The sequence below is a fragment of the Lithobates pipiens genome, unplaced genomic scaffold (genome assembly GCF_037356315.1).
Source record: "Lithobates pipiens isolate NorthernLeopardFrog02 unplaced genomic scaffold, aLitPip1_a1.2 Scaffold_30, whole genome shotgun sequence".
Taxonomy (NCBI): Eukaryota; Metazoa; Chordata; class Amphibia; order Anura; family Ranidae; genus Lithobates; species Lithobates pipiens.
In genome coordinates, this window is record NW_027507791.1 from 43,193,622 (window position 1) to 43,208,271 (window position 14,650).

At 42.8% G+C, this 14,650-nt stretch overlaps 1 protein-coding gene across 2 annotated transcripts in view; it reads right to left on the minus strand.

The window, feature by feature from the left end:
- Positions 1 to 4,214: 4,214 nt before the first annotated feature.
- TNFAIP8L2 (TNF alpha induced protein 8 like 2) overlaps positions 4,215 to 14,650 on the minus strand; it is a 63,490-nt gene continuing 53,054 nt past the window's right edge. For both annotated transcript variants that reach the window (XM_077464106.1, XM_077464105.1), the window contains one exon: positions 4,215 to 8,095. In XM_077464106.1, the coding sequence (XP_077320232.1) occupies positions 7,529 to 8,089 (561 nt within the window). In that variant the 5' untranslated portion in view covers positions 8,090 to 8,095 and the 3' untranslated portion in view covers positions 4,215 to 7,528. The remainder of the gene's footprint in view (positions 8,096 to 14,650) is intronic.

Sequence of the window (14,650 nt, forward strand, 5' to 3'; positions counted from 1 at the left end):
ACTTATTTGGGACTGGCCAGAGAGCCAGTTAAAATCCATCCCGAGCTGCACCAACCCCATCTCAGTATGACCATATTAATGTAAGCCAATCCTCTTACACTAGTCTGCTTATCGGAGGTGGATCCAGCAAAACCATTCGGGACTGCCTGGGAAACTAGATAAGGTAAAACCAATCCACTTACACCATGCTGCTCGTCTTAGGTGAGTCTAGCAAACTGATTTGGGATTGGATGGGATGCCAGTTTAAGTCCACCCCTAATATGCACCAACCCAACCCCCAGTATGACCATATTAGGGTAAACCCTTATTTACACTAACCCCGCCTCAGTATGACTATATTAAGGTAAACCAATCCATTTATACGATTATTCTCCTTGGGGGTGGGTCCAGCAAACTGATTTGGGACTGGCTGGGAAGCCGGTTTAACTCCCCCCCCCGCCGATTTGCACTAACCATGTCCCGTTATGAGCGTACTTAGGTAAACTAATCCACTTATGCTATCCCGCTCCTTGGGGGTAGGTCCAGCAAAATTTATTTAGGACTGGCCAGAGAGCCAGTTAAAAATCCATGCCTGAATTGCACCAACCCCGTCTCAGTATGACCATATTAATGTAGACCAATCCACGATTTGGGCCTGGCTGGGAAACTGGATAAGGTAAACCAATCCGCTTACACCATGCTGCTCATTTTAGGAGGGTCTAGCAAACTGATTTGGGATTGGATGGGAAGCCAGTTTAAGTCCACCCCTAATATGCCCCAACCCCCAGTATGACCATATTAGGGTAAACCCTAAATTTACACTATCTTGCTCCTCAGGGGCGTGTCCAGTAAACTGATTTTGGACTGGCTGGAGCGATTGAAGGTTTGTAAAATATATATTTTTTATTGTACTTGACCTCAGCAACAGCATAAGATGCAAAGTTAAATCTTTCGGACAGAACCTGGGATTTTTTAATTTTTTTTTATTGTCAAACAAACAAAGAGACAAAATATTTGTCATAAATATTTGGTATCTATTTACAATATTTCTGTCTAGGGTAAAAAAAAAAACAAAAAAAAAAATAAACCCAACAAAAAAAAAAAAAAAACAACAAAACAAAAAAGCATAGATGTACAAGACAGATCTGATTTTCTGCAAAATTGCATTATTATCTTTTACAAAGTTAGACTTATTACATCACATTCCCTGTTCAATGGTCTGTTCGTTTTTTTTTTTTTTGTGATGAAAAAGGGGACAACAAGGCAGAACTTGGTCACCTCAAGTCAACCGTCCGGCTTTACATGCCATCTCCTAATTGCTGAGTGTGCATAACAACCAACCATCAAAAATTACAGAGCCACAGAGCTGGGAGGACTGTAAACAAGAAGAGGCTCTGCGATTTGTTCTTGTCGTGCACACTCTGAGGTTGTGAGATAGCCTTTGAGGCCAGGCAGTTGACTGCCCAGTAACTGTCACATTTTAAGTGGTCATTGACCTTCAATCTAAAGTGTGGTTAAGCCAATAGGAGCGCCTTCTTTAAAAAAAAAAAAAAACACACGTCTTAAGACTCCAAAAGGCCTTAATGATTTTCACAAGTGACAACACGAAAGCAAAAGGCGTCCAACGCGTTTCGGCACACAGAAATCCCCCTTCGTCCGGGCTTGTACAATGTGTTTAATGCAAGGGTGTCAAACTGCAGCCCTCCAGTTGTTGCAGAACTACAAATCCCATCATGCTTCTGCCTTTGGGAGTCGTACTCTCAAGATCACTCGCTGCCACCTTCTGGAAGTTAGGCGGTAGTGAGAATAACCGAATCCTGTGTCCCCCCAGAAATGAGGCTTGCTGGTGTGCAAGGAAGTCATGACATCGTTGGGGCAGTGGGGTGGTGGACTTTTTTTTTCCCAGGCAGAACCAATCACTGTAAATCTGTCGTCACCGTCTCTCTTGCAGGACATTCCCATCCCAACGCTGAAGGAGATCTGTGACTCAATGAAAAGCCAAAGATTTACATACTCAGGAAGATTGGCTTTGGTTCCGTTAGACACTAGGCTTGTGCAATTCGTTTCGTAACGAATCGAAATTCGGCCGAATTTTGCATCTTTCGGACATTCGGATGCATCCGAATGTCCGAATAAAAAAACAACAAATTACAACGAATACGAAAGAAATATAACGAATGAATTCGACATGATTCGAAATTATTTCAACCACATTCGAAAATATTTTGTTACCCGATTTTAGGGCCATGCATCTCGGGGTCACTTGGTGCTAGAAACTCCAAATTTGGATATGTTGTAGTGCTAGTACTATTGTGTTTGCATACCAAATTTGGGGTTTCTAGCTATAAGTGACCCTGAGATATGTGGCCCCAAAATCGGGTCGCAAAATATTATTAGAGCAGAGAATGACATTTTGCGACCCGATTTTGGGGCCACATATCTCGGGGTCACTTATAGCTAAAAACCCCAAATTTGGTATGCAAACACAATAGTACTAGCACTACAACATATCCAAATTTGGAGTTTCTAGCACCAAGTGACCCCGAGATACATGGCCCTAAAGTCGGGTCACAAAATATTTTCGAATGTGGTTGAAATAATGTCGAATCATGCTGAAATAATTTCAAATCCGGTAGAAATATTTTCGAATGTGGCCGATTTTTCGAATTCGGTAGAAAACTAAACGAAATCCGAAAACGAATTTAAGGAAGTTAACGAATATAACTAAACGAAATTAATGAATTAACGAATTAAAACGAAACAAAACTAAACAAATTTTTTCCTTTTGCACATGTCTATTAGACACACGGATAGATCGTACAAGCCCTGACGAAACGCGTTGGTAACCTTTTGGTTTCCTGTTGTCACTTGTGATCATAATGATGGACTTTGGACTCCTTAGATATTCCTTTTGGCACTCTTGTTGGCTTCATTACATGTGGACTTCTCACTTTGGATGACCCCTACCTTCTTGAGCCCCCCCATTTCCTGGAGAGCTGCCAAACCCCAAGCCCTTAAGTTCAAATAAGGACTTTTTCTATTGGCCAAAATCTGTGCCAGTACCTCCTAACTTTCCTTGTAGTAGCTGGATACAAGTAAAAGTTAGTTAAAAAGGTATTGATCACTTCAGGTGACCTCTGGCCCCGACACAAAAAAAAAAAAATGGGGTGGCACGCACAGGCTAAATATTTTTAAAAGGAAGCTTGCCTAACTGTAATAATCTATAGGAAGCCTGTACCTATAGAGGTTATTATTCAGCTGCTTCCTAAGTTGCCTTGCTGTCTCTGAATAAGCATGTAGCCAGTGACGTCAAAGCACAGCGAGAGCCCCTGATCTGCCAGCAACTCAGATCGTATCAAAGTTTTCACAACAGCCAGGCAAGCAGCATTTTCAAAAGAATATCAGGCGCTTTTTTTTTTTAATGAAGGTTTCCTTGAAGGCTCGAAGGTCTCCTTCAAGGCAGATGAGCCTGATGGCGACTGGTCCTCTTTACGGGAATACGGGAAATCTCGACGTGGCTCAAGAAGCTGCCATTGAGCAATAAACTCAAGACTCTGAAACTAAACAGTTCCGCCAGAATTAGAGTGCGATAGAAACTGGCAGACACAACACTCGGTGTAAACATGAGTTTAACCCTTAAAATGGGAGCTGGCCGCAAGCGTGAAGACCAAAGGCTCAACAAATTGGGGGCACAGGATTCCTGATATCATTGGGGGGGGGGGTCATGGTGTAACCGATAAGGTTCTGCGAAATTGGATCGATCGGCTTAATTAGGAATCAGATTAAGGAAAAGCATAGTAAAACTTAGAGGCCCTCAACTGGTTTTGTAGCCGTAGTTCAGCCATGTCTCGAAAAATTAACGTAACTCTAAACCCAGCAACAAAAACTTGATATTTGGTAGCCTTTTTCGGGTCAGTGGCGGTTGCAGTAGTTTTCCCCCTTTTTCTACACCTGGCGATTCTGCCAGTTGCACCTACAGTGACAACACTCACTTCACTGTATCTGTCTTTGTGACGTAGGAGCGCCGAACCGTATGGAGATGCCTTGTAAAAACGCAATTGGGTGGTTTACGGGCCTACAGGCTGCTCACCAGCAACGGTGGGGGGGTCTTAGGAGTTTACTAAGGTTTTAAAAAGGATGGGAACTCCACACCAGCTTGTATAGCCCTTTAAAAAATTATTTTGCAACAGCCAACGCTGGCATGGCGCTCTCATTCTTTCAAAAAAAAAAAAAAAAAAAAAAAAAAAAAAACTTTAGTCCACTGTATCTATGAAGGAGCAAATGTTGTCTGCCTCCCCCTCTCGTCATCTCTAGGAGGCATTGCTTTCCAGTTCACAGAAGACAGTTGGGAAGGCTTATTATCCGATATATCATTTCAATACAGGAGGAAGATACAAGGACTCTGGATTTCCATCAAGAGCAACAGGTATTTTTCTGTATTTGCAGAAAAAGTACTCATCTTGAAAAAGAAAAGCAAATGCAGCCTTCATATCTACAGAACCATACATTTTTGTTCTTGGGTTTAGAAATTTTTGACATAGATGACCTCTCCAGTTGGCTGGTTGACTCTCTCGTTTCCATAATTTGGGTTTGCCTGGAACAAATGTACATAAGGCCCTACAACTTTATTCTGATTCCTAGACTTGTACCGTGCCAGCCAGCAACCAGGATTTCTAGAAGGTCAACAGTAGCCTTAACCGCCCCCCCCAGGTTGACTTTAAAGTGGACTAGTTGTCAAGATTATTGTAACCGTTATACATTGTTGAAGTATTTATTACACTATTGGGAGATAACATGGCCTGTATACCAGTCCCGGTTTGGCTTTCGGCAACAACAGGCCTCAAAAATATCTTGCGCATTCACCATTTTTGTTCCCGTAAGGTGCCTCCATTTTCCAAGGTGCCTCCATTTTCCATTGCACCCAACAGCGAGAGTCAAGCCCTTTTGTATCTGTACCAAGTTGAACACCATCTAGTTTTTAAACATGCCACATACAGACAACAAAACGTGTAAACAAAACCTCAAACTGGGTGGCATAGTTAAAAAAAAGTAAGTATTCCCTAAGTTATTTGCAGTCACGTAGGGAGTAAATTGGTGATCAGAAAAACAAAAATGTAGCTACACAGCAACCATTAAATCTACAAGTTCACGAGATTCTACGACCATTAATGAACTCTTCGTACTGAAGACTCAGAGCTTGAAACACTACAATGTTCCTCAAGGTAGGAAGAGATGCTTCTATCTTGGTTTTCCCAAAGGTGATTTGTTTTCGGTCTTGTAAAAAGACCCGTGCAGAAGAAACTCCAAAAAGGTCACATGACACTGGTGATTTTGACGATAAAATCTACAAGTTTATGAGATTTTACAACCATGAAGGGACTGCTTGTATTAAAGATTTAGAGCCTGAAACACCATAGTGTTCCTGACGGTAGGAAAAAAGGTGCAAACCCCCTCTTGGTTTTTTTTTTTTTAAAGGTGACTTCTCATTTTTTGGCCAAGATGGCTTCTCATTTTTAATCAAGGTGGCCTCTCATAAGAAAGCTTGTGCAGAATAAAACACAAAACCCATCAAGTGAAACTGGTGGTCTTGACATAAAATCTACAAGTTCATGAGATTTTCCGACCAATAATAAAGTATTTGTGTTAAAGGTTAGGAGCCTACAAAAAAAAAAAAAGAAAAAGAGCAGTGTTCATCAAGGCAGAAAAAAATTGCATCTCCCTTTTTGGTTTTTCAAAGTTTTTGGTCTTTTAAGAAGGTTTTGACCATAAAATTTACAAGTTCAAGTGATTTTACAACCATAAAGGGACCCTTTGGATTGAAGATTCAGAGCCTGGAACACCATAGTGTTCCTGAAGGAAGGAAAAGATGCCAACCCACTTCTTGGCTTTCCAAAAAGGTGGCTTCTCATTTTTGGTCTTTTAAGAAAGCCTGTGCAGAAGAAACACAAAACAGTCATGTGACACTGGTGTTCTTGACCACAAAATCTACAAGTTCATTAGATATCACAACCAATTAAACAACTCTTCGATTTGAAGACTAGGAGCCTGAAACACCACGGTGTTCCTCAAGCTAGAAAAAGATGGATTTCTCTTTTAGGTTTTTCGAAAGGTGTCTTCTCGTTTTTGTTCTTTAAGAAGGTCAGTGCAGAAGAAACACAAAACTGTCACTGGATACAGGTGGTTTTGACCATAAAATGTACACATTCATAAGATTTTATAACCAGGGACTCTTTGTATTGAGGAGTCAGAGCCTGAAACACCATAGAGTTCCCGAAGTTAAGAAAAGATGTAAACCCCTTCTTGGTTTTCCAAAGGTGGCTTCTCTTTTTGGTTAAGGTGGCTTCTCATTTTTGGTCTTTTAAAGAAAGCCTGTGCAGAAGAATCTCAAAAATGTTGTGCGACACTGGTGACCTTATCCATGAAATCTACAAGCTCATTAGATATTACCATCATTAAGGAACTCTTCATATTGAAGATTAGGTGCCTGAAACACCACAGTGTTCTTTAAGGTGGGAAAAGATGGATCTCCCTTTTTTGTTTTTTTTCAAAGCTTCTCATTTCTGGTCTTTCAAGAAGGTCAATGCAGAAGAAACACAAAAAACTATTACATAACACTGGTGGTTTTGACCATAAAATCCAGTTCATGGAGGTTTTAAGACCATTAAAGAATTCTTCGTAATGAAGAACTGGAGACTCAAACACCACAGTGTCTTGCTTGCTCAACCTCCAATAAGTAATGTCCTCAAGGTAGGAAGAGCTGCATCTCCCTTTATGGTTTTCCAAAGGTGGCTTCTCGTTTTTGGTCTTTAAGGCAACCTCCATTAAGTAATGTCCTCAAGGTAGGAAGAGATGCATCTCCCTTTATGGTTTTCCAAAGGTGGCTTCTCGTTTTTGGTCTTTAAGGCAACTTCCATTAAGTAATGTCCTCAAGGTAGGAAGAGCTGCATCTCCCTTTATGGTTTTCCAAAGGTGGCTTCTCGTTTTTGGTCTTTAAGGCAATCTCCATTAAGTAATGTCCTCAAGGTAGGAAGAGATGCATCTCCCTTTATGGTTTTCCAAAGGTGGCTTCTCGTTTTTGGTCTTTAAGGCAACCTCCATTAAGTAATGTCCTCAAGGTAGGAAGAGCTGCATCTCCCTTTATGGTTTTCCAAAGGTGGCTTCTCGTTTTTGGTCTTTAAGGCAATCTCCATTAAGTAATGTCCTCAAGGTAGGAAGAGCTGCATCTCCCTTTATGGTTTTCCAAAGGTGGCTTCTCGTTTTTGGTCTTTAAGGCAATCTCCATTAAGTAATGTCCTCAAGGTAGGAAGAGATGCATCACCCTTTATGGTTTTCCAAAGGTGGCTTCTCGTTTTTGGTCTTTAAGAAGGCATGTGCAAAAAAATAAAAAGAAAATAACACAAAAAAGTTCACGTGACCCTGGTGGTTTCAATTAGGAGAACCTCCTGTCCCACCCCAAAAAAAAGGGACCCTCTTTAGTTCAGCAGTAAAAAAATGATTCAAGGAACTTGACATTCCAGTTAATCTGGAATCGTGGTAACCATGCTTTCTATCATAATTTGCCCTCATCAATCAATTTGTTCATTCCTTGGCAAATCTTCTGCAAGTGGGGCCTCATAGACCCTTGGGGATCGTAAAGTTGGCCAAGCATCTCCTTGTTCGCAAAGTGGTTGAAGACGTGTTGGATGCGGCCATGGGATTTGGGAGTCAAGTGTTTGTCGACGAGGCAGAGGAGCAAGTTTTTACATTCCGTGAGGATCTCTGGTAACACATCCTTCTCGTACGTAAAGTCTACTTCGTAGAAACTAATGGCCGTCATTGCCCCCGTATGCAGCTTGTTCTTAAAGTCCGCAGCCAGCATCAGTTCCTCGGGGCTGAAGCGGTTGTGGCGGTACAAAACGCCGATCTTCACGGCGATCTTTATCAGGTTCTTGATGACCTTCTGGGACTCGGCTTTGTTTTTGGTGTACTCTTTCGAGACGCGGTACAGCTCGTCCAGGACCTCGCTGCTGGTCTCGTCGATGAACATGTTCACGACGGACTTGCTGGCCATGCGACTCAGGATCTTCTTTTGCGCCTGGAGGGCGAGGTCTTTAGAACTGAACGTCTCCATGGCCTCCTAGGGGGAAGACAGAGATAGATATGAAATACAAGCTGGGAGATAAAAATAGACAAAACACTTTTTTTTAGTAGACCAAGAATGATTAACCATATTGGTCCAAGGTTCAACCATATTGGTCCAAGGTTTAAACCTTGGACCAATATGGTTAAACCTTGTACCGTACATCCATTATTGAAAACATGAATTATACTTTTTTGGTTTTGATACACTTCTAAAGCCCATACTTTTTTTTCCTCCCCCTTCAAATCGACACAGACACAGGTGTATTCTGATTGGTTCGCTGCAATTTGTACATTTGTCTGACTCTGCAGTGTTCAGCAGCTGTGGCACTTCAGGAGTTAAGTAGATGCTTCCTATGGCTAATCTATTGCGTCTTATCTTTTTGGCTCAGGACCAGGGGCCCTCCCCAGCACAGCAGACCCTCCAGAAATCCAGACCGGTATGGTCAAACCAGTTTTTCGAAATCCGATATAAAAATACCCACAAAGAATTTTGCGCACCTGAGAGTACAATGGGAGGAATTTTTTTTTTCTTTTGTCCTTTCTTCTCTCCCTTCTGTGCTGCGCCGTGTCAGACATAATAGGAGTTTGTTTGAACAGCGATTTCCTGCATCCTGCGTGTCAGGCGCAACGCGTCTCGTCTGGGCAACGCTTTTCAATACACAACACTGGCATTTCAGAGGCGGCAAGACGGAACATGAAGTCTTTAAAAGACGAGGCCTAATCTGCTTATGTTTTGCCTTCCCCCGGTTCCCTCTTCCCCATTCCTCATCAACATGCCATTTTCTGTTTGCATTACAAACCCGACTTTATCCCCTGTGACATCATCACTGGGTTCCTCTGCTTCTCTAGGGCAATGCAAGCAGATCATGTCCGGCGGGAGGGGTGTCCATGTGGCACATGCAGGGCAGTGTGACCCACAACAAAAATGAAAGGTGCCGCTAAAGTCCCAACAGTGTCCACTAGTGCTGCCCATCAGTGCCCACTAGTGCCGTCAGTGTCACATATCAGTGTTGTCCATCAGTGCCCACTAGTGCTGCCAATCAGTGCCCCCTCATTAGCATCACATGAGTGCTGTCTATCAGTACGCATCGGTGCTGCCCATCAGTGCCCACCAGTGCTCTAAATCAGTGCCTCCTCACACATACATACATACATATATACATATATATATATATATACACACACACACACACATATATTTTTAAAGTATGCTTGGGGGCTATAAGTAATTTTCTACCAAAAAATACAGATTTAAAAACTTGTAAACAAAAAAAGTGGCAGAAAAAGCCTGGTCTTCAAGGGGTTAACACGCATAGATGTGCCTTACATAGGCATGAGATTTCAGATACTTTACCCCCCCCCGTAGATGCTCCAAGATATTTATCGTTGTGGCCGCACGTATCATAACAGATAGAATCTAGAACATTGTATAAAAGACACTGCTTAGTTATGCAAGAATAATAATAAAAAATAATAAAGAAAAAAAAAAAAAAAAAAGCAGAAATAATAAAAAATAAATCAAAAAAAGCAGAAGTGGCCAAACTCCTCCGACTGATCCCCTCTGCGGGAAGTCACAAGTTAACAAACCACGCTGATTCCTAAGAAAAATCGGACCGGTTGCGTAAAACGGACACTTCCTTAAAAAGGAACAGAAACCGCAAGACAGCGACCGACCTGCAAACTACACTAAGAGAACTTTCTAAAAGAAATAAATAAAAGGAAAAAAATAAAAATAAAAAAAAGCGCAGTCACTGCAGATACAGCGCCTTGAAAAATTATTCATACCCCTCGAAAATGTTCCCGTATTTTGTCATGTTGAAACCAAAAACGTAAATTGTATTTTATTGGGATTTTATGTGATAGACCAACACAAAGCGGCACATCATTGTGAAGTGGAAGGGAAATTAAATATGGTTTTCAACTTTTTTTACAAATAAATATGTGAAAAGTGGTGGGGGGGGGGCATTTGCCCCCCAGAGTCAATACTTTGTAGAACCGCCTTTCTCTCCAATTACAGCTGCAAGTCTTTTTGGGGATGTCTCTACCAGCTTTGCCCATCTAGAGAGGACATTTCTGCCTGTTCTTTGTAAAATATCTCAAGCTCTGTCAGATTGGATGGAGAGCGTCTGATCAGCAATTTTCAAGTCTTGCCACAGATTCTCAACTGGATTTAGGTCTGGACTGCGACTGGGCCATTCTAACACATGAATTTGCTTTGATTTAAACCAGTGGGGCCAGATGTGGCCCTCTGCTTGCCTCTATGTGGCCCTTGGGACACTATGCCTTCAGCTAACACCAATGATGAGGCATCATTTTTTCCACTGACACCATTAATGGGACACTATTCCTCCTGCTAAGACCAATGATGGGGCACTGTTCCTCCCACTGACCCAGTCGATGGGGCACTATTCCTTCCATTGATACCAACCATAAAGGCACTATTCCTCCTGCTAAAAACAATGGGGGCATTGTTTACTCCCACTGATGCCGGGATATTTTTTACTCACACTGACCATAGTCCGGCCCCCCTAAACCCTGAAGGACAGTAAACTGGCCCTTTATTGAACAAGTTTGGAGACCCCCTGATCTAAACTATTCCATTGTAGCTCTGGCTGGATGTTTTCGGGCCGTTGTCCTGCTGGAAGGTGACCCTCCGCCCCGGTCTCAAGTCTTTTGCAGACTCTAACAGGTCTTCTTCTAAGATTGTCCTGTATTTGTCTCCATCCATCTTCCCATCAACTCTGACCAGCTTCCCTGCTGAAGAAAAGCATCCCCACAACATGATGCTGCCACCACCATGTCTCACAGTGGGGATGGTGTGTTCAGGGTGATGTACAGTGTTAGTTTTCCCCACACATAGCGTTTTGCTTTTATGCCAAAAAGTTGAATTTTGGTCTCATCTGACCAGATCACCTTCTTCCACATGTTTGCTGTGTCCCCCACATGGCTTCTCACAAACTGCAAACAGGACTTCTTATATCTTTCTTCCACCAATGTCTTTCTTCTTCTCACTCTTCCATAAAGGGCAGATTTGTGGAGAGACGACTAATAGTTGTCCTGTGGACAGATTCTCCCCCCTGAGCTGTGGATCTCTGCAGCTCCTCCAGAGTTACCATGGACCTCTTGGCTCTTCTCTGATGAATGCTCTCCTTGCCCGGCCCGGTCAGTTTAGGTGGGCGGCCATGTCTTGGTAGGTTTGCAGTTGTGCCATACTCTTTCCATTTTCCGATGATGGATTGAACAGAGCTCCGTGAGATGTTCAAAGCTTGGGAGATTTTTTTTTTTTTTATAACCTAACTCTGCTTTATACTTCTCCACAACTTTATCCCTGACCTGTCTGGGGTGTTCCTTGGCCTTCATGATGCTGTTTGTTCACTAAGGTTCTCTAACAAACCTCTGAGGGCTTCACAGAACAGCTGTATTTATACTGAGATTAAATTACACACAGGTGGACTCTATTTACTAATGAGGTGACTTCTGAAGGCTATTGGTTCCTCTAGATTTTAGTTAGGGGTATCAGAGGAAAGGGGGCGCCATACAAATGCACTTGTGTGTGTATATATTTTTTTTTTTGTAAAACATTTTTTAACTAAAATTCTTTATTTTCTTCATTCATATAAAAAGCATTTGAGAAATATTATGTTTTGTAATGAATCATAAAAAGAATAAATAAAACAAACAGCAGTAATAATATAGTATATATAAATGAGATCACACATAATCATATGTTCTTCTGTATGCTATTCATTTTCAGTACAAATAATATTATTTGTACTTGTTGTGTTATCTTGTCTCTTAGCCCTGGGAGTTGAGCTCCCTGAAACGCGTTGGCTTTACCTTCTGATCTTTTTATCAAGACTGATTAACCTATACTGTGCCGGTGACACCCGTGTGCCGCTCTCATCTATTACACTGACTCCGGGGACCAAATTGGGACACCCCCTCCCCCACCCCCGTACGATAGAGAGCACCGGCCTTTGGGTTCCCGGCACTCCACCAACACTTCACTTGCTGATTTAGGACATGTTTACGCGTATCCAGAAGCCGCGTCCTTTCTTGGAATAAACAAAGAGCGTGGTGGGGAGGCGGTTGGCTGCCGGTTTTCGCCTAGGGGCGCACAAATGTATACAACGAGTGCACGGGGGGGGGGGGGTGGAAGGGGGAGGGGGTCCACACGGACTCGAGAGAAAATAAACACAGGCATGTAGAGATATTAATTAGTGTCGCCCCCGCTGTGGCGCCGACAGGTACGGCGACAGCGAAAGGGGTGGAGGGCGTCGGTGCTTTTAGGTGTTCGGCAGGCTGATTCCTCACCGCCTTACAAATCGATTAAGTCCCGGACACGGTGATGGATGGCTAATGGAGACCTAAGTGGGAGTTTTCTACGTATACGTCGGCAGGGGGTCGTTGGCTCCGCGCTTAATGCTTGCACCCGCCAATTTGTGACTGGGCGCGGTGCCACGCCAATCGTTAGTTAACCCTTCGTCATCCAGGATTTTTAAGCCAACAATTTTTTTTGCACACCCCGATTTAAGGGGGGGGGGGAGGCTCTCTGGGGACCCTGATGTAAGGGGGAGGCTCTCTGATGTAAAGGGGGCTCTCTGGGGACCCTAATGCAAGTGGGGAGGCTCTCTGGGGACCCCCGATACAAGTGGGGGGGCTCTCTGGGGACCCTAATGCAAGTGGTGAGGCTCTCTGGGGACCCTGGTGTAAGGGGGAGGCTCTCTGATGCAAGGGGGGAGGCTCTCTGATGCAAGGGGGGAGGCTCTCTGATGCAAGGGGGGAGGCTCTCTGATGCAAGGGGGGAGGCTCTGTGGGAACCCTGATGCAAGTGGCGGAGGCTCTCTGGGGACCCTGATGCAAGGGAGGGGGGGCTCTCTGGGGACCCTGATGCAAGGGAGGGGGGGGCTCTCTGGGGACCCTGATGCAAGGGAGGGGGGGGCTCTCTGGGGATACACACATATATTACTGTATATACATGTGTATGCCCGCCAAAGCATATGAATTTCTTTATTACACTGCTATGGGCTTTAGACCCAGATTTCTTGTAGACCTAGCAACGCCCCTACCATACACTATACAATCTGATCCTTTAGAGCTACTCTCAACTATGTTGTGTGCAAGGTCCTGCCTGATTGGATACAAATCGACTGCATGGATTAGTTAGATCCCAGGTTGATTGTACGGTTAGATTGTAAGATGTATGGGGAGCCTACAGAAGACCTGGCCAATCTGGTTGTACCACGTATATGTTTGGGTTAAAGGAGATTTAATATGCTCTATGAATTATCTGTCTGATTTTTTTTTTTTTTTTATTATTATTGTGAAGGATAATCGCAAAAACAAACAACCCTCCCATCTATCCTCTTCCATCGGGAATTGGTCACCATCCAAATTGTGTTCTTGGCTGTCGGAAGCGAGAAGGTCAGGTGACTTGGCAACTCCGCCAACCTCGGTGGCTTTATTGACAGTTCCCGACTCCACCCGGCTTATAACAACAAAGTGTATGGAAGTGTGACACGAATCTCGCCTGCCGTTGTTCTCACCGTCATGGATAAAGCAAAAAATAAAAATAAAGGGCGGGGCTCTGATCCTTCATTCGATGGCAACAATGTAACGTGGGCAGCATGTTTTCAGCAGCTGGGGATTGTGGGAAAAAAAAAAAAAATTTATAATTTTTTTTACTTTTTTTTTTGATCACTTTTATTCCTATTACAAGAAATGTAAACATAAAAAAAAAAAAAAAAAAAAATAGCTCCTGTAAACATCCCTTGTAATAGGAATAAAAGATCAAAAAAAAATAAAGTGTAAAAAGAAAAAAAAGAAGATGAAGTAAAATAATAAAAAAAAACTATTTAAAAACGCCCCCGTCCCCAGTAGCTCGCATTCAGAAGCGAACACACACACGTAAGTCCCACCCACATATGTAAACGCAGTTCAAACCATATGTGAGGCAACGCCACGTGCGTTAGAGCGCATGCAACAATTCTAGCACTAGACCTCCTCTAACTCTAAAACTGGTAACCTGTAAAAAATTTCAAAGCGTTGCCTATGGAGAGTACCATAGTTTGGCGCCATTCCATGACCTGTGCGCAATTTTAAAGTGCGACATGTTGGGTATCTAATTACTCGGCGCAACATCATTTTTCACATTATACAAAAAAAAAAAAATTGGGCTAACTTTACTGTTTTTTGTTATTTTTTAATTCATTTTTTCCAAAAAAAACAAAACAAAAAAATATAAAGGCGTTTGAAAAATTATTGCGCAAATACCGTGCAAGATAAAAAGTTGCAATGACCGCCATTTTATTCCCTAAAGTAGTGATGGCGAACCTCGGCCCCCCCGGATGTTTTGGAACTACATTTCCCATGATGCTCCACTACACTGCAGAGTGCCAGAGCATCATGGGAAATGTAGTTCCAAAACATCTGGGGTTCCAAGGTTCGCCATCACTGCCCTAGGGTGTCTAAGAATTTTTTTTTTTTTTTTTTTTTTTTTTTTTTTTTATACATGGCATGCGTTTTGGCGGGCCTGAATACACGCACGTTT